A 24,679-nucleotide genomic window follows, 5' to 3' on the forward strand; every position below is an offset into this window, starting at 1 on the left:
AAGACATGTGAAATCCTTTTTCAGGTAGCTGCATCATAGATTGATGTTGCCTTAAATAAAAAGAGCTCCTTGGTGAATGAGCTTATGATGAGGCTTAGGGAGCTCTTAATACCCGATAACAAAATCATGGCTCCCCAGGACCTAGATAATGTGAACAATCTGTTCTTCACATGATTGAGCTTTTGGAAGCAGATTGTGCAGATAAGAATAATCTGGATGCCTTTCAGGCTCTGGCTGGTTATCAGGATGACAACCACCACCTTTGTGGAAAAGTGAGGTGTGGAATAGAGGCCAAGAGGCATCTCTTGATATTGGTGGTCCTCTCCAACTGCAAAGGATAGGTACCATTTGTCAACTCTGCATTTTCAGGAGAAAGCAAAATGCTGAAAGCTAAAAAATAAAACCAAAGTTGTATGGAATATTATGACAATAGGATCATAATTCTGCTTACAGTAACACCCTTGTCTCTTCTAATTATCAAAAGAATTAATCTTCACTTATGTAAGAAGGGTGTTGTCATGCTCCTTAACCCACATATGTTTGTATTTGCTATGATTAACATTTCTCTGATTTCCCACTGCTCATGGACTCCCCCCGCTCATTGTGTTCTACAATACTGAAAAGTGGCTTTTTTAATATTATGTTCCAATTTAAACTTCTCTTTATGCTGAAATTTTATTCAGCTGGTGTTCTTTTTATGTGCCCACAGGCAGTACAGTTTGAGAATGGATTCACTTACTGCATGTTGAGAGCAGCCATGCTATCACCATAAAACCTGAAATTTATGAGGCTATAGCCAATTAATTACTTTCAGTCAGGATATTCAGATTTAGTCTCCAATTAGCAGATGTAAACAGGCTTGGTGCATCATTGTATCAATAAAAGCTGTTTCGGTTTAAGAAGCCCGCCCCTTAACTACTGAGTTCTGGCTCCTGGCCAGCTAGATGATGGCTTAATGGCAGTGCTACGTGCAGAGCGTGAGGGTATCGGCAATCAAACACAAACTTTACTCCAGAGTACACTTCACAGAGAGACTGCTGAAGAAAGGAAACACACACTTACAGTACACACAGTCAATGCACTTCTCATTTCTGATTCTTACTGAAAGCCCTCCTTCCTTCCCGCACTTTCATTTCCTATATATATTCTTTTAATGCTAGATACCAAAAAGAGACTATGGTCTAAATAGATTTTTAAAACATTTCTACTTGTACTTTAAACCTCTATCTTCCTCCCTCTTCTCCCCTCCTCCCCGGCCCATCATCCAAAACCCCCCATACTATTACATTTTTTTTATTGTCCAGAAACAAAGTTGGGATGAACTCTTCTAACTAGAAAGCATCAATACAGAGTACTCTGTAATGAGCCACAAGAGAGACCGTGACCAAGAGCTCAACCTTGTAGAAAAACAAGTTCATAAATGTAAGCTCATTAAGGAAAACTGTAAAGAGTCTCCCCTTAATTTCAGTTGTCAATGGGGAATAAAGGCATGGTAAGCAGAAAATAAATCTCCTTAAAGTTTTTATCAAGTGGTTTTATATATCGTGGGGGATAGTGCCATAGATCCTTAAATTCCCTGTCACCACTTAGATCTTTGATATACTAAGTAATACCTTCCCCAGAAACAATTAAAGTAATTGCATATATTTTAGTCTCTGTTCGAGAACATCAATATAGGGCATCATCCTAGATTTAATGGAAGCAAAACTTAAATGGGAATTTTGCCTGTGTTAGGACTGCAAGATCAGGCCTATATCCATTTTTGACTTATGGACATTGTGGGAAATGGTAATACTGCCTGCAGGACTTTCAATGTGGTGTACTGTATGCATAAATAAGCCATCTTTGCATTACCCCAATTCAGTGCTGCTGAGGGGACCCTGTGCTACTCCAACTTACAACAGCTGCCCCAGTGTCACATTGCAGACCAGAATCCCTCACAATACTGAGTCTATAGCTACTGGCCTTTCCGCCCAGACACCCCCCCTTTCTTGCCCCCAGCATGCCTCCTATGACAGGGCTTCTGAGGGAAGGCAGCGTAGGGCTACTTGCACTGATCCTATGCTGCTTCTGCACCTCAGGAATTTTCCCTGTCTCTGGCAGTACAGTTACAATCCCTGTATATGGGGCCAGAGCAGTTAGTGGAATTTAAAATCATACAATTAAATTTGGAGGGAACCCCAAAACTCATCTGTGTGTCATCCCAAAATTCTCAGGGCAAGCTTGGCTTCTGAAGCTATGCAAACACTACTGAGCAGCATGAACACAGAGATGAATGGCACACAAATGTTTATCACAGCAGTACCACTAAATTAAGGCTAATTGATGAGACCAGTTATCCCTGCTGTAAATTTGGAATAAAGCTAATTCTACATTTTTGAAAGTCAACTAGCTAACAGTACATTCACGCCTGCACTGATTTGTGCATAAATAGACATTTATGGGTAAAACCCATTAAAGTTACCAGTGATAAATTACCCTCAGAAATAATTTATGTTGTGCTCTAAATAATGGACGAATTTTAGTCTTTCAGCTCTAAGACCTTTTCTGTAGATACTACTAGAGTTAAAGCAATACAATCCCTTGTAGTGTAAACACAGCTATACCTGTATAAATGTACTTGTACCAGTACAGCTTGTCCCCATATGGTACAGGGAATAAGCTATTTCAGTATAAGGCACTGTTATGCAGGAGAATTCTGAGTTAAACACCTCAGGAATGGAGGTTTTTTTTGTAACTCTGAACAAAACATTATGGTTGTTCTTACAATTTAACATTGACTTAATATAGCTTTGAAACTTTACTATGCAGAAGAAAAATGCTGCTTTCCCTTAATTTATTTTAGTAGTTTACATTTAACTACGTTAAGTACTGTACTGTATTTGCTTCTTTTTTGGGTCTCTGCTGCTGCCTGATTGTATACTTCCGATTCCAAATAAGGTGTGTGGTTGACTGGTCAGTTCGTAACTCTGACGTTCTACTGTACTGGCATAACTGCACCCACACTAGGGTTACACTAGACAAAAAAAAACCACCACACCACAGAACAAACCACCACCACCCTGCAATGAACACTTGTCTACACATTTTTATACTAAAACCAGGACTTAAAAAAAAAAATCCAGTGCAAAACAATAATCCCTCAGCATGCAGCACTATATTAATTATACTTTGTACTTTTGCATTTTGTATCTGGAGATCAACATGATTCATAAAGGCTGTTAACCCATTATCATTTTCATTTTACAGGTGGGGAAAACCAGGGCCCAGAGAAGTTAAGCAGCTGCCCAAATTCATATTGCAAGCCAGTTTCAGAGTCCAGAATTGAACATAGGTTGCCTGATTCCCATATGACAGCAAGGACTGCTACTCCATGAATTCTGGCTGCATATCTACACTAGAAAACAAAAGCCTTGGTAATTTACTAGGTGGGACAGCAACAGGGTACGTACCAATGTGGCACGACACCCATGCTAGCCAAACTGTTTCTGCTCCATTGCACTGTCTTCTGGATACTTACACAATGGTTTCAAATACACCTTGCTGTAACTATGGTTGTGGGCGGTTTTCAGAGAGCAAGTTTCAGTGGGGCTCTGTACAGGTTCAGGAATCTACCAGGCAGAGTAACCTGCAGGATCAGGGCTTCAATGGGACTACCCGTGTGCTTAAAATTAAGTACACAAGCATGTTTGCAGGTTCGATGCCTATGGGTATGTCTAGCATTTTGGAGGCTGCAGGAGCAAGCCTCCCAGCCCAGGGCCGGGAACTCAAGCTAGTGGGGCCCATGCTATCATTCTAAAAATAGCAGTAGACAACCCACCTCCCTCCCCGGGCTTCAGAGCCCATGCTCAGTCTCAAGATACAACTTCAAAGCACAATCTACACTGCTATTTTTAGAGGACTAGCATGAGCCCCACTAACCCAAGGAGTGTAATATAAATAATAATCACTTTTATACAGGGAAAGCAATGAAATACACAAATAACTATGGGTCAGCAAATGCACAAAAACTGAGAAAAAGAGCAGAACAAATGTTTCTCTAATCCAGGAGTTCTCAAACTGGAGGTCGTAACCCCTCAGGGGATCGCAAGGTGGTTACATGGGGGTCGCGAGCTGACGGCCCCATGAGGCTGACAGCCCCGAGCCCCCTTTAAATTAAATCCCTCTATTCTTAATTTAAAAGGGGGGGGGGGTGTCACACTCAGAGGCTTGCTGTGTGAAAGGGATCACCAATACAAAAAGTTTGAAAACCACTGCTCTAATCGTTTACTGTCTTCCTAATTATGGTGTTAAATTAGTAGATTTTTAAAAATCAGAAGTGTGACCTAAGTTGACACTGCCTGTTTAACTCAGGAGCCTAAATATGAATTTAGATGTTTAATGTTAAATGTGCAACCTTGACATTCATATTCAAATACCTGGCCAGCAGGACTGGCATTGCTAATTCTCTTCTTCCTCCTCCTGTGAAAATGCAGTCTGTAAAATATTTAACCACTCAGTGACATTTCCTGTTGGCCTGATTCAGCAGCCATGTACATGCTTCACAGGCATGGCACAGACAGAGGAAGACAGATGAAAAGCTAATCCATTAAGGAAAGGGAAATATTGGTGAATACTGGAAAGAACCGAGTTCAATATAGCCTACGGGAGCCTGTTCTATTTATATCCACCAGCTGGCAGAAAGTGAATTACATGCCTTAGCACGAGGACACTCCGACTGCAGCCACTGCCCCCTCTTCCTTCAAATCCATTCTCAAAACCCACTTCTACCAGGATGCCTACAAGAAATTAGAAACCACCACCCAGGTTGAGCAGCCATTGATATTTGTTTTATTAATGTAAATCAAAATGTGTATCTGTGTGTGTGTGTGTGTATATATATATACATACACACACACACACACACACACACACACACACACACATACACATACACATACACATACACATACACATACACATACACACACACACATACACACACACATACACACACACATTTATTTTCTGATTGTTCCCTCCCTCACCTGCCAGCCCCTCACCTCTATGAGCAGCTTGTTTTCTTGGCTCCAGTCCTGCAATGTGCTCTGCTCCCACATGAAGTCAATGGGGCTGTATCTGGGTGCAGGGGTCCACCCGCATGGAGCTCATTGGATGATCAGAGCCTTAGATTGTAAGCTATTCAGATGAGGGACAATCTTCTTCTGTGTTTGGACAGCACCTAGCATACTGTGGGCACTACTGGAATAAATGCTATTACTAACTTTAAATGTGAGATGTGCTTGCTACAAGGCACTGTCAAGTACAAATCCTGATGCAAAGACAGTGAGAAAATTATTATTTGGATTGCAGTAGCACCCAGAAGAAATTAGGGCCCACTGTACATACATACAAAACAAAAATCCACCCACCCACCCTCTCAGATGGTTCCTGCTTAAAACCTAAGCAGGACAAGTAGTGGATACAAACACATTGGGGAAACAGTGCAAGATTTTCCTCATAATTTATTTAAGGCCCCCAATCCAGCAAACCATCCCTATTCAGCAAGGTACTTAAGAACATGCTTCAGTCCCATTGATTTTAAAAAGAGAGAGTCTTTGAGCATATGCTTAAGTGCTTTGCTGAATTAGGGCTGAACCTTTTAAAAATATTTCTTTATTGATTTTTTTTTCAGAAACATTCAAATCCGAACAAAACCAATCCAGTGCAATAAGCAAGATTTTTAAATTGATACAACAATCGTTATTGACTCCAGGACAAAGGAATGAAAACACACTTTTTAAAACAAAATCCAGAAAAGGGCTAGTACATGGCCTTCAAATCAGTATATACTACACCGCTACCTCGATATAACGTGACCCAATATAACACAAATTCAGATATAACACGATAAAGCAGTCCTTTGGGGGGGGGGGGGGGGGGAGGGCTGCGCACTCCGGTGGATCAAAGTAAGTTCAATATAACGCAGTTTCACCTATAACGCGGTAAGATTTTTTTTGCTCCCGAGGACAGCGTTATATCGAGGTAGAGGTGTATATAAGTTACAAATGTAATTTGAGTATTAATCATTTTGCTACTAAGAAGCATGCAAAACTATTTCTGTGTATTCACTGTAAGATTTAATTAAACTCCTAATTCAAGCATGCAGAGTTTTGTATCAGAGCAGATCTTTATTTTCAGAACTGTGGCAAGATCTTTGCATATATTAGGCCAATATTTCTGTAATTTGTGCTAAGTAAAAATTGAGGACAGCGTAGTTAGCCGCTGATTTGGTGGCATCTCTAGCATTCACAATGCTTAACATTTACCTGCTTTATGGAGACATTTTGGTGTCCAGTATAATCTGTTTCAGATTTTGGTTTTGAAACATCATAGTGACAAAATCACTTCATTAATTAGCTTCTAATAATTGTTTTGCCTGGCATCATTACATTTCTTTGTTTAATAATCTTATCGGAATACGGTGAGATAGAAGACTATTACAAAGAAAAGCCCCCCCTCCCCCCCCCCAACACACACACACACACACACAGTGGGGGGACGAAGGCAAGAGAAATGAGGCTTAGGGCTCTGCCAAATTGCTTGCGGGAACACAGTCAGAGATGGTTTGGTGACAAAATGCCATGGCCGTGATTCATTTAGACAGAAGGATGTAGTCTGCTTTGCATGAGCTGCCTTCATCTTTTCCCTTCCTTCATTGTTTTTCTGACTAATAGAAAAGATGAGCTACTTCTGGCCTACTCCCTTCCACATTTATTTAAAAGTCACATAATAATGTTATGTGTAAACCAAAACCATTTCCAAGGTATCATACAACAACATATCCTGTAGTAACAGAGCAATTATTCACCCTGAAACCTGCTAAGGCATGCACTTGCAATGAGCCATCCACCACCTAGAGCGCACAGGTACTGAAAGCAGTTTCAATACTCCTCTTTTGATCCATTAAAACTTTTTCACTGAAGTTTAGAGAGAGTCTTGTCCTGCTAATGACTTGCTAACATTGCTGTTTTAGTCTTACATTTGACCACAGAAGGATTATGGTCATGCTAAATACAAGCCAGGTCTGTGACACTCACTCTTGTTGGTATATACACCTCTCTCCAGGAATCTAAAGCTGGTAACTGTTACTTGCAGAGTTCCCTTACTGAGTTGCTTATTCTCACAGACTGCCTATTGTAATGTGAGTGTCACAGCAGACCAGGCAGCATTCAACTGGCAACTTGCCACTGCCTATTATGGTGTGGGGAAGGCGAAACGCAATCAAGTAAAAAGCATGGACACATACTTTAAAAAAAAAATTATGTCTACTGTCTGTTGTTCATAAGACCCCTATTAAAGTGTGTAACAAATCACTGCCTACCAATTATGTCCTTATCTGCTTAGCAAACACTGACTTAATATAATCACCACTGTATCCATGTTTGGATTGTGTGGTGTTTTCCTTCCTCCCTCCTACCCACCCCCTACCTCCCCATTTTGAAGGGGAATTTATTTCACAGCAAAGTGAGGAAAGACTATGGCTAGAATTTGTCTGTGCGCTCAGGCGTTATGAAGACTCCCCACAAAGGCCCTCTCTTGGGTAAAAAGTGTTTTCTTCAATTGTGTTAACTCAATCAAGTTATCTTAACATGGTTGAGAAGTGAGGTTGCAGACTAGCATGTTTGAAGCCAAGTTCAGCTGGCCATCTTGTGTTCTAAGGGGGAAATGTAGGCTACAGCAGCACCAGTTAACACAGCCTCAAGTGTTATAACTGGCATCCTAACAAGGCTTCTCAGTCATGTTAGCTAGCTCAGTTAACACAACTGAAAAAAGTCACCATTTTTGCCCATCAGAACTTCTCCATTGCTCTGTCAGAGCCCTGACCTGCAACACCCCTCTGGCTGCTCAGCAGAGGGTATGTCTACACTACAGAACCTATACTTGCATAGTCATGTTTGCATAGCTATGCCAGCATAGCCCCCCAGAGTGTAGATGCAGCCTACATTGACAGGAGTTTTTCCTGTCAGTGTAGGAAAACCAACTTCCTAAATGACATTAGCTATGTTGACAGAAGCACTCTCATCAGCATAGCTGCACCTACTCTGGGGGTTTTGTCAGAATAGCTACGTCGGTCAGGGGGATGGTTTTTTTCAGACCCCTGACTGACACAGCTATACCAACATAATTTTTAAGTGTAGACCAAGCCAGAGACTGGTAATCATGTCTTCTTATACCAGGATAAGAGCTCAATCCTGCAACTGGATTCCTGAGAGCAACCCTTAGCATCAATGGGGCTCTGAACAGGCACACGAGTCCACCCAGGAGGAACTGATTGCAAGATCAGGGCCTCAACCACTGCCAGAATTTAGGATGAAATCCCAATCATTTTCACTTGTGCATGATGTAAAATTTGAACCCTTATGACCAGTTGATGCATAAAATCTCTGCACCAGCAAACCACCATGCATATGAATTTCGAAGGGGGTGGGGAGGGGAAATGTTTTTATTACCTTGTGGAATCAACTCCTTTAGTAAATGTCACCAGAGTAAATTGTTAATTTAATTAGGCACAAGGAATTCCTTATGCCAGCAAACAGGTTTACCTTGCAGTATATGTGCTCTCCTACCTCAGTGTAATGAACATCCATGCATTTTCAGTTCATTGCAGCTGATTGCTAAGGAGATTCATATACGAGAGTTAATATTTGTATGCAATATGTTTAATAATAACAGCTAAGGGAAAATTATCTCATTGCATGGAGAAATGCACAGGCGTGGAATGATGTGGGGTCAGGAAAGTCCACAAGGCAAATCTTGCAGTTTCCAGAAAATTGTGGCTGCATCTGGGGATGCAGAAGGGGTGGGACATGCTGCCATGCAATCCCACAGACCCTGTAAATCTCACTTTTGTAGCTGTTCAGGCCGACAGCTCTACTGCTCTGGTTCCACAGGAGCTATGCTGCCAGTTAGCAGGCTATATGCACCTTCACAAAAAAGCAACTCTCTGATGGAGTTTCAGGCATGGATACTTCGGGCTTGTTTATGGTGTAGTTACATCCCAGCATAGCAACATCAGTGCAGGCCTCCACTGCACCACTATACAGGGCGGCTTGTACTGATGCGACTAATCCTCGCTTGAAATATGGCAATGGAAAAATCAGAAAGTGGCCCAGTGGCCCATGACTGGATTTCAGAAGTCTCACCATCTGCCATCAATGAAAAGTGAGTAATAATACGGCTTTTCAAAAATTGTTGAATTCCAGGCTACAATGGGATAAAATAAACTAATCCTTACATTGTATTTCCTCTGGCTGATTCTGCGAACTCTAATGCATGTGCACTCCCACTGAGTTCCCCTCAGGATATAGTGACAACTCTGTTCTTTACAGTATTTAAGTATTCACCAGTATTTCCCATTCCTGAATGGATTAGCTTGTCATCTATCTTCCTGTCTGTACTAGGATAGAAAAGCATATGGATGGTCTCTGACAAAGGCCACAGGAAAGGTCATAGAGTGGTGAAGTGTTTTACAAACTTCCTTTTCACAGGAAAAGATGAATTGGCAATAGCAATCCTGTGGACTAAGAGTCTGACCCAAAGCCACCTGAACACAACAGTGGAAAGATTCCTGACTTGAGTGGACTTTGGATCAGGCTGCAGGTACATTACATTTAGAATCTGATAGTGGTGATGCGTATGCCAAATTTTTAGTCTTGGGGTTTTAGACACTGAGGGTATGTCTACACAGTAGATGTTAATGTCAGCTGTATAGTTGCAGCTCTAGCGCTGGACGAGAGTTCTCCCAGCACTATATTTAAAAAAAACAAAAACAACACCTCCGAGAGGGAAATAGTTACCAGCGCTGCGAGTGCGGCAGCACTCTCTACACTACCATTTTACAGCGCTGAAACTTGCGTTGCTCAGGGGGGTGTTTTTTCACACCCCTGAGTGAGGAAAGTTTCAGCGCTGTAAGTGGCAGTGTAGACAAGCCCAAAGATCCACTATTTAGATGCCTAAATGCAGATTTAAAGGGCATTCAAAGGAACTATGAGTTGAAAAGTATCAGGGGGTAGCCGTGTTAGTCTGTATCTACAAAAACAACAAGGAGTCTGGTGGCACCTTAAAGACTAACAGATTTATTTGGGCATAAGCGTTCGTGGGTAAAAACCTCACTTCTTTGGATGCATGTTAGTCTTTAAGGTGCCACCAGACTCCTTGTTGTTTTTATGAGTTGTAAAGTTACTCAAATGCATAATTGTTTGTAGGATCAGCCCTCTCTCTGTAACATCAAAGTCCTGCTAGGTGGAGCAGGAATCTGAGATACTGTTTGCATACTCATTTCAATGAAGAAGTGTTTTAAAAAAGTCACTGACCAGAATGAGTCAGAACAAAAATAAGAGTAAATATACCAAAGTTTATATTGTTTTAATCTTGATTGTCAAGAAAAATATCCCCATTCCAGTGTATAATTAACCTGGCTAACTAATCTTGCTTGATGAACATAGATATAAAGATCAGTTTTGACAGTGATCCAAGGCAACTGCTCTAGGATCTCTGCCAAAGCTGAATTCCTCAGTCTGATATCATAAAATGACTTGTCTGTTGTATTTACAGTTCCAATGGCTCTGGACTCTGTTGAATACTGGGCATTCTGGCACTCATCCAGAAGAGCAGATTTGAACCTGACCATTATGCCAGAACATGTGCATTTGATTAGAAAAAAAAAAAGAAAAATTATGCATAGTTCTTCTGGATGGCAGTATTCATCAGACTTTCCATTGTACGCTAATTGCAAGGCATGCTGCTGCGCAAGTATCATAAAAATCCTTTGTAACGATTATATTTCTACATCCTATGTTCCTCTGCAATTTGATCATCAACCTACTGTTACGCTGCTCCTTAGGTTTGTACCCAGAACCAGAATCTGAGGGGTTTCACTTTGCATTTTAATGTTAAACAAGAAAATTGCTGGGAGGTTTGTTTTTTTAATATAAGACACACACAAAAATTATATTTCCTCCCCCAGAATTACAAGACTATTGATGAAAATCCTCAACCTGGGCTTCTGAAGATTCATGCATTCCTTAAATCCCTATGATGGGTGGGGAGTGGGGTGGGGGAATTCAGCAGGCATCTCAGCAAGGAATCATTACATTGGAGGCCACGTTTCAGAAGCCACCTTAGGACTCTCGGGCCTCTGCCAGGCAGGGAGCTCTGGAAGCGATCCTCCCAGATTTGCAGCCAGCACCTGCTAGCTGTGGCCACACCACCCAATCTTGGAGATTAAATAAATACTTTCCCATCTGTAGGACAAAGGTAGCATGGGCTCATGTAGGTTGGTGCTGGAGAGGATGAGGGGGCCTAGTTGGACTGACTGAAGTTCTTTTAGTCATTACCTTGAATTCCCCCTTGGATGATGACAAGGATGGAGAGGTTTGGAAGGGGTGGGAAGAGAGACTACTGAGACACACAGACAAAAATGCTAGCAGTTCTCTCCTCTCTGCTATACGCTTCCCAGTGACTGTCACCCTTTATAAAGAATATGACCTGATTCTTAGAAGAGCTCAGCCCTCATTAAGACACCTAAATGAACTGCCCAGATTTTCAAAAGATGTTTCCGTGCACTTTCATTTATCCAGGGGTCTCTCTGGAAGTGGTTGGGTTCTGAGCTCTCTGTATAAAATGTCATTGGGTTTCTTAAATACAATTGAGTTCTTGTGATTATTACTGGTTGAAAAATTTCCTATAGTCAGTGGAACTCACTTGCCTCTGCAAGTTCAGGCCTCCAGAGACAGTCACAGCCTCCAACACCCACACCAAGTAATGGAGGAGTCTCTGATGAAGTGCTTCCCAGTGGGATATGAAAACTTCCACCATAATTGCATGGGTGCAAGGTGCCCAGAGCCCCTGCTCTGTTGGGGTGTATGCAATCTTCTGGCAGAGTGCCAGAAACTGACTGAGGAGGGGTCATGGCCAGATCAGCCAGGTGGTGGTCTGATTCAGTGCCTTCCTTGGAGAGCCACTGTTGGTGGGACTCTTAAAATATAGCTGTGGCCCCATAAAGCTGCCATTCCCTGGCAAACCCAGAGGGCAAGGTGGAATCACCACATGCTCTTCACCAACAGATGAACCAAAGAGCATAGCTGCCCTTGCAGCACAGGGGATGCAGGTTGCATCTCTTTACACTAGCACTGGTTGGTGAATGGAGCTTGGGAGTACACAAAGGAATGTTCGAACAGCACACCTGCTCATTGGGAAAGGATATGCCAAACAGATCTATTGCTTTACAGTTTTAATATGCTCCCTGTACAAAACCGAAACAAAAAAAGCAACGGCAGTAATACATCTTTCATCCATAGATCTCAACCTAAGTTTTAAGTGTAGACCAGGCCCTACAAGTACGTCTACACTCTGCAGATTACACCAGAATAGCTACACTGGCATAGCTACACTGGCATAGCTGTGGCAGCGCTTTAATGTGGCTTGTGTAGTCGCAGCACAGCACTGGGACTAAAAAACAAAAAAAAACAAAAAAAAACCCACCTCCATGAAAGGTGTAGCTACCAGCACTGGGAGCCCGGCTCCCAGTGCTGGTGCACTGTCTATCCTGGCACTTTACAGCGCTAAAACTTGCTGCGCTCAGGGGTGTGTTTTTTCACACCCCAAGCAAGAAAGTTGCAGCGCTGTAAAGTGCCAGTGTAGACAAGCCCTAAAAGAACGGGTTGTTCCAAGTGTAAACCAAGAGGGCTTCCATTGGCATAGCTAACTTCATTCATTCCTGCACTGATGGAAGTTATATCAGCATAGCTGGTGTGAAAAATTTGCACCCAGAGAGACATAGCTATGCCAACCTAATCCCTGATATAGACAATGCTAGGTCACCCACCTCTTGGGGAAATGGCCTACCTATGCTGATGGATGGACTTACACTGCATCTACACTGAAGCGCTACAGGATCTGTGCCATTGAAACAGTTTAAGTGTACACATACTCATAGCCTAAGCCATTCCTTTCCATCAATACTCAAGGCTCATGTTTAATTGAATATGCTATAACTTTACCAATGTAAAGTTTAAGGAGTAGATTTCTAAATAATTATCAGTCTTGTGATACTTGTATTCATTTCCACAATCAGAATACTTATCCCATAGCTAAAGGTTTACATGGGGGGGGGGGGAAACAACAACAAAAAAAGCACACAAATTGTTCTGGATGGTTAAACACCTTCTGTGACCCTCCCTTCCTCCCCTCCCCTCCCCACCTCCATGACTTACCCCACTCCCACAAAATGCCAGTTTTCCTAAAAGAGTAATTATAACATGTCAAACTGAAAAATGCGGGGACTGTTGATAAAAAATAAAAATAAAAATCATGCCTAGGCTTCTGAAGGTTTTCAAGCATCCAAAAACTCAAAGCATCTTTTAATAAGGATGCAATATAGTACATAGTCAAAATATATCTAGATTTAAAATAATTATAATCGTTGTCACCAAATTATTGGTGAGTTCACCAAATCTCACAAGACAAAGCCAGATGGGCCTGATTTTAGATGGGAGACTGCCAAGAAACAGGTATGTAGTGCAGGAAGCTGGGATAGTTATTATGGTGATTCAAAAAGGGGAAAATCTTTCCCTCTGAGTCAATCACACTATATAGTGCAAGCGGGCACGGTCTTACTGAAGCTGCCATCTTTCAGTGGAGATGTAGAACAATGGCTATCGGTGAGCCTCAAAAATTCCACAGCACCTTTTTTTGAGAATAGGGATGCTAGCCTGCGTGTTCTTGTTAATTTCCTATTGAAATTCTCCCTGCATTTTAAATCAGATACAACATTCCTCCCTTTCAGTCCTGAACTGTTATGTAGTTTTTCTATGCACTGTTTAAAGTCTGCCACCTTCCACCCAAAAATGTTCATGGCTGAAGAGATTTATGTATAAAAATATTTTGGCATCTGTTTGTAAAGTGGGCTGAGTTCTCTGGAGAATACTATATGAAAGTCTGTTATTACTCATGTATAAAGAGTAATAACTACTATGATTCACAAACATTGAGGGCTGTGGGAACACCACAGATTTTTTTTTTTATAACCAATTTCCCCACTACTGAAGGTGAGTCCCAGAAGAACTTGCCCCAACCCTACAAGTTACATCCAGTGTGGGTCTCTCTGTGTGCAATTGGGCAAAAATTATGGTGATCCTCCTTCGTGTTTGACTCTAGCTTCAGCACAAAATCCCCTTTCTTCCCCCTAGTGGCCGAACAATGCAGTGCCTCACTTTCAGCATTGGTAACCGACACGGAGATCGATCACTCATCCCCTCTCTCACAGCAAGCATTCGCTCTCCCCCCCCCCCCACACTTTCAGTTAACTTGGATCTACTCTTGTTTAGAGCCCCAAGTCCCCTCTAAATCCAACTCTTCAACTTGATGGGACAATGCTCTAAAACTAAGCAAAAAAGATGCGTGTTTCAACTATTTTTTGCAGATTTCAAGGTTTTCAAAAAACAAACAAAATAATAAAACCCCAAAGGGAGGTAGCCTTCATGAATTTTTCCCAATGAGCATTCCCTGCTGAGAAACCTTAACACTCCTATCCACATATATCCCCTTTAATTTAGTTTAAGATAATGCCAAGAGAAATTACTGGGAATTTTTTAAATTTTTTCACGGCATACCCACACATTGGAGGATCGTAAGCAACTAATACCTAACAATCTCCTTCCTTCCCCATCCATCTCCTTTCCCCAATACCTTGGGGAAAACCTTGACTGGGATAACTTTGAATATCTACCTGTCCTAAACTTTGAGCTCTTCTTTGATGTTTTAAGAATCTTACAACTTCATGTCATCAATCCTCCAATATACCTACCACAGAAAGAGATGCTAAAAAAATATATATATAAAAAAAAATCGAGTAGAAGTTGTATAACTTAATTTGCAGGCAACAGGCAAGGAAGTTTTCAACAATTAATAATAACTATGTGCATTGTAATTCCATACAGGATCACTGCCATAGTGAAACAGACTGAAGAGAAACCAAGTTAGCGCACTCTGAATTAACTAAACTGCATACATGCTGTTGAAACTCAACTGGGAATTGGGACTTGAAATGGCAGTTTATGCCTTCCTTTTCACAGAAGGAACTATACCTCCTTGTTCTTAACACTAAAGCACTGGATCTTTCTTTTCATGCTTCACACCTATAATGCCGATACTAATGGTTCAATCAATCATAATATCCCCTCTTTAGTTATGAAACAGTGGATACGTGACCACTGAATTGAAACTAGTTGGAGTGAAACACTTCATCCATCTGATAGTATTAAACAGCCAAATAAATCAAACATATATTTGAACAGCCTACGTGCACAAGTAAATGTAAATCACCCCCTCCCCGCCTCCAGATAGCTTTCCCTATCTACCTCAAAACGCCTCTGAAAGTTAGAGACAAAAAGGGATGGGTTAAAAAGAGCCCATATTAGAGTACTCTAGTCTGTTGTGATCAATTAGTCAGTGTTCAAGTGCACTTTGCCATCCCTTCCAGTTGTGTTTAGCACTATAAGAAAGTGTATTGGTGGACAGAGTTGTAAGCAAATAAAGCTTCTCCTTTGGGTCAAATAGCAGAAAACATTCATGCTGGGACCCAGGCTCTGGTCTCCCTTCACTTGACAATTAGATTAAATGATTGCTATGTAAATTTGTTTATTTACTCAGCTGTGGCCTCTACTGGTACATACGTGCATAAATTAGGGATTAAATTTATTACATTTTATACATAACGAGCCGCCAGGCGCCTGCCTAGCAATCAACATTAATACTACAGTGACCAAGCAGACTCTCGTAGAAGTAAGAGGAGAAAAACCTGACAAGATAAGTCAATGTATGCCGTGTACTTACAAACTTTCTTGTTTAACATACATATTCATTCCTCCCCTTTACAACTAAACTTGAAAATGCTTCTATAGCTTAGTCAGTTCTGTATTACGTCTCTGGTGTACAGGATGGATCCGTATCAAGCATGACAGGAACTGTTTATAAACAACTTACTGTACTTTCAGATCTGGCAGCTAATGCACACATTGTGCTCCAAAGGGCAAATCTACAGCGTTAACTACTTGTTGCTTAAATTGGTGGGTAGGAAGAAAAATCTGGGAGCAGTAACATCTACAGTTCGGGAGTTTAGAAGGATAAGGTGCTATTGCCGGGAGTTTATAACTCAGTGGTAAAACTAGAACACGCAAATACTAAACTAAACATTTAGGAGCAACCACAAAGCCAGTGTCAATTACAAATCCAAGTAGTGATTTAACGACTCTCTTACCTTGGACCTTTCCTTGACATAGTACTTGCCCAGTCTACTTCCACAATACATCACCAGTCTGTCTATCAACGACAAGAGAAAGTTGATGGCCTCACATCCTTCCTCAGTGCCTCCGATCCACTTTATCTGGTCTCCTCTCAAATGTCTTTTGGAGATGCCATTGCTGCGGCCGGCTAGTTGACCATCCTGCAACTCCCCGTTATAGTGCATCTGTTTCACTCGCTCCAACACACAGTCCCCTACTACCTCGCCCAGGAAATTGTCCAAGTAGCAGAAGCCGATGTCATGCAAACAGGGCACAATATAGTCGAGAGCTATTTTCTCTAGATCTAATCTCATTATAGGTCCCAGAGGCATCTTGATTAGGTCTTTCCCCCCCCAGAGTTAAGTCAAATATGCACCAAACCGGTGCTTAGTAGAGCTGGAGATGAACAATCGCGCTAGTAACTTGAGTCAACCAGCACGTACAACTTTTTAATTTACGAAGCAAACGAGTGCAAGGTTAGCAACGAAGACAGCGTGGGAAAGTTTAGCTGCAGCAACGTCTCTCAGTGGAGATTTCCAGTTCCACCCAGCCTTTGGGTTACTAGACTAGATAATTAAATGCACAGTGAGTGCACTTACTACCCCGAACTGACTCCCCCTCCTCCCGCCTACCAGCCGCACCTTTGCCGGCACAAAAGTGCTTAACCAGAAGGCTGCTGATTCTGGAGTTCTTTATCTGGTTGTATGTGATCCACGTGTGTGAACTCCCCCTTAGCGGCTGTAATCACTCCCACTTTTTTGGAGCTGATGAGTCCTGCAAAGTGCAAACTCCTTTCGATTTATTTACCAAAGCACCAGATGGCCCCTTTCTGATTAATACGTCTGCTACGTGCAGAATGTGTTCTTACTCAGCAGCGATCAGCACGTGGGTGGAGCCCTGTCCCAGCGACACGCTCTCCCCTTCCCCACTCCAACCCGATTCAGGACTTACCTAGCCAATCAGTTGGCCGAGTGGGCGTGGCCTCCCTCCGAACGACCAACCCCCAATGAGTTACACTGAATTCAGCCCTTCAAAGGCTCCACAGTTGGAATCGAATGACGGGGGCGGGGGGATTTCCACGAGTCTAAAGGAGGTGTGTTTTGTGGTTTAGCAGCCCCACCCCCACCCCTGGTGGGGCGTGGTCTCCGCCATTGAGGAATTCTCCCTCAACATGTACGCAGCTACTACAGTCACATACTACAAGGCAATGTAAACAAATGGTGCTGAAAGATTAAGTGCTAATCGACCTGCTCGTGGCAATTATCTTAACTCAATAATACAGGCTGGGAGAAGAGTTTGCAAGGATTTATAATATTTTTCCGGGAGGCGGGAGACGCCCCTCAACCCACACACCTTTACACACACACACACACTACCAGTAGGTGTTTTAAAGTTAGTTTAAAAAACAAACGTGCCCTAAGTCTTATTTATCTGGAGACAGACTCCCTCATTCCCGAATCAGTTTTTAAAAGTAGCTCCTTGTGATAAACGCTCTTATATGGTTCAATGAGATGTTTAAAACTAAAGATCTCATTCTTTTCTTGCTTTAAACTGTCCGTCATTTAAATTGTCCCCCGAAATAATAGAAATGCCAGTTTCAATATCGGAACAACCTAGTACATTTTTTGGGGGTAGGAAAATTTAATGGAAGTTAAAAGTTTGTTTAAGAACCTCCTCTCTACTTTCCCCAATTTACCCTTGGTTTATTTTGTGTTGTGGCATGAAGTGCATGGGATTCTGACAGTTTCTGGAATCTGATACGTAGAGCTTTAATTTTCACTTTTAAGAAACAACCCAGCAATGTTGTAGCTACTGTAACCACTTCATTGTAAGCTTTTCACATCCCCTCCAGTTATCAACTATACCACCATATGTGTTACCTCAAAGTATTTAATCCCTACTTGTTTATAAATTGTATTCTAATGAAAAGTAATTAGTTTATGAGGCGGGACAAATAAAGACTCGTTTAACAAAGTCCATTACCACTCAGCGTGCCTAGGATTTGCTAAAAATCTTACTGTAAGATGTTGTGTGCATTTAACGCAGACTAGAAACTGGGGGGCGGGGTACCCTAAAACAAGTCATTGTCACTGCAGTTACTAACCTTATGTCTTCCTCTAATTTTGTAATTCCCAAGTTTCCCATCTGCGTACATGATGAGTTTATCCATTCTGGACAGAAGATAGCCTATATTTTCACATCCTTGTTCATTGCCCTCCACCCACAATATCTTGTCCCCGCGAATAGCCTTAGTGCTGCCTGATTTCTGACTTGCCAGCTCTCCATCCTGGAATTTGTCACTCAGGTGCAGAGCTTTGACTTCTTGCAAGACTTTGTCTCCAATTTTGTGTCCCAGGAAACTGTCTACTATGCACAAGCCGTAGGAGTTCATGCAGGGCACTATGTACTGTACCACTAGTCTCTGGCCACTTCTGTGTTCTTTAGGAGGAGCTCTCTTACGGGAGGCTAGATTCAGAGTGCGCGCTCTGACACTGGACTCCCCTGCTTTCACTGGGCAAGTGCCTCCTCCTGTGCATCTCGACGGATCAACTTGCTGCGCCTCACTCCTGCCCTGGGCATTCTCGCTGCTCTCGGGGTTATCTGCATTGATCAAAATCGTTTTCATGCTGGCTACCGATTCGCAACTGCTATTGCCTATTGGCGGCTCGGCTCCCCCGCTCGTTGCCATTTGCAGCGCGGTCCTCCCCGTCCCCAGGCATTGCTCACATGCTGCTGCTAGCCCTTGAGCCGTGCGAGGGAATGGGAAATGCCATGTTCCACCAACAGGATGCTACAGAGGACAAGCCGCCGGGCGGGAGCGTGCACACGTACCGGCGGGAGCGCGCAGGCTCATCCGCCTCCTCCTCCTCCCTGCCGTGCCGCCGCCTCCATCCCTGGGGGACAGGGGCTGGGAACATGCCAGTTCCAGCGAAGCGCACGAAGGCCGAACGTGCAGAACGCAGCAGGAGCCCCGCGCCTGCAAGGTGCGTGTCCTCCCAGCTGAGCGACACCAGTGATTGCCCAGGGGACAAGCTGGGTGCGGTTCATTTTTGGCCCTAAGCTCCCAAATTAGACCATCAAAAACAAACGGGGGAAACAATCCAGAGACCTCAATGCAGATTTAAGTAGGAGGGCTGCACAAACCTGGATCTAGTTACTGGAGCTTGCTGGGTCCCAGCAAAATGTTGGCCATAAAGCCCCAAATTTTAGTACCTTAGAAAAGTCTAACCTCGCCTGCACCAAAAAATTCTAGAGTCTGGCACAGGACTGCCGCAACCCCCTCCCCCAGTCCACACCTGGCTCCAGAGGGATCCTGCCAATTTTTGGCACCAACTGCCCAAATAGATAATAACTGTAGCTGCCTTAGGCTCCACCAAGAATATCCTGCTCCCATGCATGCTGGAACATAACAGGTGCAAAACCCTAGATTCAACACCTAGATCCAGTCAGATCCTCGTAATTTTTGCCTCTGAATCCCTAAATTCCCTTTTCGCTGAAAAAAAATCTGATGCAGGCTGGTCCAACAGGAGTGGAAGAACCTGGATCATGCCAGTTTATAATCTACATAGAGAAAAAATGCAGCAGCTCCTATACATCAAAAATTCTGCAAAATGGTGCAGCAGCACAATAAAAATATGTATCCAACATCTGGATTCTGCTAGGTCCAACTAGTTTTTATCTGAAACCCAAGAATTCTATCAGCTACACAGAAAAGTGCACCTGCTAAAATTCCACTACAAAAATCCAGACCCCAAAGCATGCTGCATTCTATCTTACTTATTTTTCAGGTAGCATTTGCAACAACAAATGCCATAGTTTAGGTTGCAAACACATTTCCGTTACAGCTAAGCTATAGGACCAAATACTAGCACATGTGTGCAGGGAGGATGTATATTTTCACCTGCTGTTCAGGCCCTGTGCAAGGAATAATCCTAGCACCCCAAGGGATGCAAATTGCCCCAAAGTGTAGAGAAACTGGGACCATGGCCCTATTACCCATCTGCACCAGCCCACACAACAAGACCAGCCCATTGAGGAGCAAGTTGTACCAACCCAAGGAACAATGTAGCACGGGTGTATCCCCTGCAGAATGGGGAGCACCCAATGAGATTTTGCTTCCTGAAGCACCTTGCCTCACCAAGCATCTGCTGGAGCTGCTTCACACAACCCCCTACCATGGCAAAATACCACAGTATAGCCAATAATGATGTTACAAATGTAGCAAAGTAAAGGTGTGTGAAGCTAGGCTTATTAATAAATGGCATCTCAACATCTGGATATACAAAAAGCCTTATTCATAATTGTTGTGTTTCATAGGTTTGACAGATGCCACATTTTAAAAGAAAACTGGTCTTTCAATGATATATGAACTGCCCCTCTGCCATCCTACATCTTCATTTTCGAAAGATTCTATTTAATTCTCCATTAGAAGTCCTGGGGATATTATAAGCTTATTGCTTACATTTACCTTTGCAGTAGTTTCTCTGTAATATATACAGTAAAGTGTGTGTTGATAGGATGGTATTAATGGCTCTTGTTTGGGATGACTTGCATAACTCATTAGTACCAGTAAAGCCTTTATACATACCATGGTGTAGTTTTTAATGCCACATGTTTTACGGATTCACTATCTTAAAATAGAGAGTTTTAAAGATTTTGCTAGCTTATTTTTCATATCCTCCTCCTATAAAGCCAAGCTATTTTAATTCCATGGGTCCAATTGCCTTAGAAAGCATGCAATTTTTAATACATCATAATGTGATTTTAAAGTGTGTTACCTCTTGATCCAAGTGGACTAAAAAGAAGGACTCTAAAAATCTTAAGCACTGACTGCACTAGAAAAAGTTTCTAAACATCTCCCACCATTGTTAATACCACTTCATCAAGTACTAGGAACATTAGGAGGCCTAGTATAGACAGTTTTTTTGGCTTCCACCACTGTTTTTAACATGTCCTAACACTGCTAAACCCAGGTCTAATTGACACACAGTGGCCTTGTCCAGACTAGGTTTTGGAAGGTGTTTGTTAGCTAATATGTTACAGCCTAGTATAGTTTAAACTCCACCAGTTTAACAGTGTTAAAGGCACACTGCCATGTGAAGATGGGTTAGTGAACTGCCTCCTGTAAACACCTTTCAAATCCTATTCTAGACAAAGCCAATGTTAAAGGCTTTGTCAGCCCATCTGCTCTAGGGCTCCTGATATTGCTAGTGGCAATGGAGCTGAACCAGTGTCAGTAACAGTGGGAAAATTTCTAAGAATTGACACTGGTTCTTGTGAAAACATGGCCATAGACATGTGAGATTCCTAGATGTCTAATGGGATTAAGCAACCATATCTTGTTCCAATAGTCCATAAATTATTGAACCTTAAACTTGCTGCATGTCCAGGACCGAATGTTACCTGTCATGCACCTCATGGAGAGGACTGGATTTTTGTGGCATGTTGTTGGCTGTTCAAAGCATCTCAGAGCTTTGGACTGTTAGAAGTAGTCCTGCTGAAATAAATGCATGAGCAGAATGCAAGGGTGGCAAAGGCACTTGATAAATGCCAGTATTATATGGCTTGACAATGTATCACAGAGTTTTGCAGTTTATCACATGGATATCACCTGTCAAAGATATTAGTAACCAGAAAGTGAAAATGACTATAAGGAAAAAGAGGCAGACAATTGATTTTCATTGTCTAAGATGAGAGAAGTGTATAGCATAAATAGTGAAAAACAAATCGCATTAAAAAATTCTTACATTTTAATACATGGTGTTATTAGTAAAATAGATAGAGAAATCTAGTTGTTCACAATGTACCGGTAATTTTTAAATCAATAATGCCCTTTTAGGAATCTGGATAAACAGACATTCAATATATGTATTTCCTTGTTTTTAAACTCATTTTTCTTGACTTGTAGTGCCAACTTAAAGAACAGCTTCCCTGTGCAAGTACTTAAATTTGAAAGGCAATAAATATAAGTTTACAATAAGTCACTTTTTTATTAAGAAATGGGATTATTTTTAAACAGACATCACCCCCGCCCAAAATCATGTTCCAGTGTTTCTAGAATTAAACACTAAATCCCAGTGATACAAGTAGAGGTCTGCACAGAACACTGCTCTGTACTACACATTCAGCCTGTTGTGATACATAGGTCACCAATGAAGAGTCAGAAACTGTAGCTAGTTTATATGCAACTGTCAGGGATAGGTGGGGGACGCTATCGGGGTATGAACAGTTTAGTGGAAGTAGAATTTTATTGTATCTTGTTTACACTTCAACATAGGCTGCAGAGGATTTTTTTTTAAAATCGGATATGCCCTTTTTGCCTTTTTATAAGATATGAAGAAATCCTAAAAGCTTCATAGCATATTTGCCTGCTTTTTACGCTTAGAATCTCTTCTTCCTTTTCTATTCTGGAGGGATCTCATGGGGCCCTCAGAGTCATATATCAGCAAACTTTGAAAAGTTTACAGAGCCAACTAGCAAACCCACGTGTTATCTAAAAGGTGACCTTTATTGATGGGGTGTGGGCGTGGAATCTCTACCAAAGGCTTCTGTCAGGATGTGCTCTTCTCACCACTGGGTGGAGTCTCCTTTTGGCAATTCGCTTCACCCAGTTCAGCACCCCCTTTCTGGTCTTTCAACACACAGCTCTCCTCCCACTCACAAAGTCACAGTACAGCTGCTTCATGACTCAGCCCTCCAGCCAGATCACAGTCATTTCCCCGAACCAAGGGAGTCTTTTCAAGTCTTTCTGCACCAGCAACATCAGTCCTCATGCCTGATGCCTTATGTCCCTCCCTCAGGGCTTGTCTACACTACCGGGCGGGGTCAATCTAAGATAAGATACACAACTTCAGCTACGTGAATAGCATAGCTGAAGTCAACATACTTAGATCTACTTACTGCGGTGTCTTTACTATGGTAAGTCAACAGCTGACGCTCTCCCATCGACGCCACTTGTGCGTCTCGTTCTGGTGGAGTACCGAGTCGACAGGAGAGCACTCAACAGTCAATTTATCACATCTATACTAGACACGATAAATCAACCCCCGCTGGATCGATCGCTGCCCACCGATCCAGCAAGTAGTGTAGACAAGCCCTCAGTCTTCCTATTCACTGCCCCTAGCAATACCACTCTACAGTGGATGGCTGGCCCTCTACTCTGGGTTCCAGTCCAGGGCCCTACAGCAAGCAGTTAAAGTGTATGGCTACACCTACCTTACCACTCTCTTCCCTGGAATACTTCCTCCCATGCTTCCCAAAGCTTTTCATTTTCTAGCCTTCCTACTCAGACCCTTCTCCCTTAGGCCTGATAGGTAAACACTGTCTCAGAGGTTCCTCAGAGAGAGAGACTGCCTTGCAAGCTTCCTCCATGTAGCCTTTCACTGTGGCTAGCCTCCTGGTTTTATGGAATCACTGCTTGTTCCCTCACAGGTGAGCTACCTTCTAGTTAGTGCCCTCCACACAGCCTAAATCTCCCCTATTTGCAGCTTAATTGGCTGATTGGGCCTTCCTGGCCTAATTCTACTCTCTCAGGGCATTTGGAGAGCACACCCCATTACAGCTTTCTTTCTCCAAAATTCTAGTTAGATATTGAAGTTATATAAGTGTTCACACACGCACACATACACACACAAAACCCCAAAAACAAAAAAACAATTTGACTATTCTTCTACTGTCAATTGGCTCATCTTTCACTCTTTTGGCTCTTATGATGTCATCATTTCACTAGTTCTCCAGTCATCACCAATGTTCCAAGACAGATTAGACCTGAATTTCTAATGTTAAACAAAACAGCAACCAGGAAAAGATTTTTTTTTTTCTTTAAAGAGACCCTTTTAGGCCTTCTTTATAAATCATAAAGAAGCAAAAAAAAGTGAAGAGCATAAGTCCAATAATTTCTCCCCCTTTGCAGATCACGTTTAAAGTTAGGCAACTGACTTGCACTTTTCCAGTTCTATTAGCTGGTCAAAGGAAGCAGCTTATTAGCTGCATTTTTATTCAAGCCACCAGTGTGAGGTTCTGAATACACACTATTTTAGTACACTTTTAACTTGACTCTGTGAGCTTTCCTGCTATCCACTAAAATTGAAATTCCATTTGACTCCCAACTGTGATTGTCCAGCTGAAACTCCAGTAACAGTACAATTTTTAAAAAGCTGTTCTATAGGTGATCTGCAAAGGATTTTATAAAAACCTGCGCTTATGCCCCCCCCCCTTTTTTTTTTTTTTTTTTGATTTACATTAATGCCTTGAAAGTTTTTATCAAATGAGAGAAAACTTTTTTGTGTGTGGGTCTATTTGTCTTTGAATCTTAGAAATGTCAGAAATATTAACTCTGTCCTTACCTAGTTTTG

At 42.1% G+C, this 24,679-nt stretch overlaps 1 protein-coding gene across 3 annotated transcripts in view; it reads right to left on the reverse strand.

Annotated features, from left to right (window-relative positions):
- Positions 1-19,084, reverse strand: part of EGLN3 (egl-9 family hypoxia inducible factor 3) — a 33,519-nt gene extending 14,435 nt beyond the window's left edge. For 2 of the 3 annotated variants that reach the window (XM_024196021.2, XM_024196020.2), the window contains exon 1: positions 16,301-17,126. In XM_024196021.2, the coding sequence (XP_024051789.1) occupies positions 16,301-16,657 (357 nt within the window). In that variant the 5' untranslated portion in view covers positions 16,658-17,126. Of the gene's footprint in view, positions 1-16,300; positions 17,127-18,429 lie in introns of those variants that run through there. The other variant, XM_026651457.1, reaches the window with a different exon arrangement.
- Between the last annotated feature and the right edge of the window lie 5,595 nt (positions 19,085-24,679).

The sequence above is a fragment of the Terrapene carolina genome, unplaced genomic scaffold, assembly GCF_002925995.2.
Source record: "Terrapene carolina triunguis isolate 2854851 unplaced genomic scaffold, T_m_triunguis-2.0 Scaffold96, whole genome shotgun sequence".
Lineage (NCBI taxonomy): Eukaryota > Metazoa > Chordata > Testudines > Emydidae > Terrapene > Terrapene triunguis.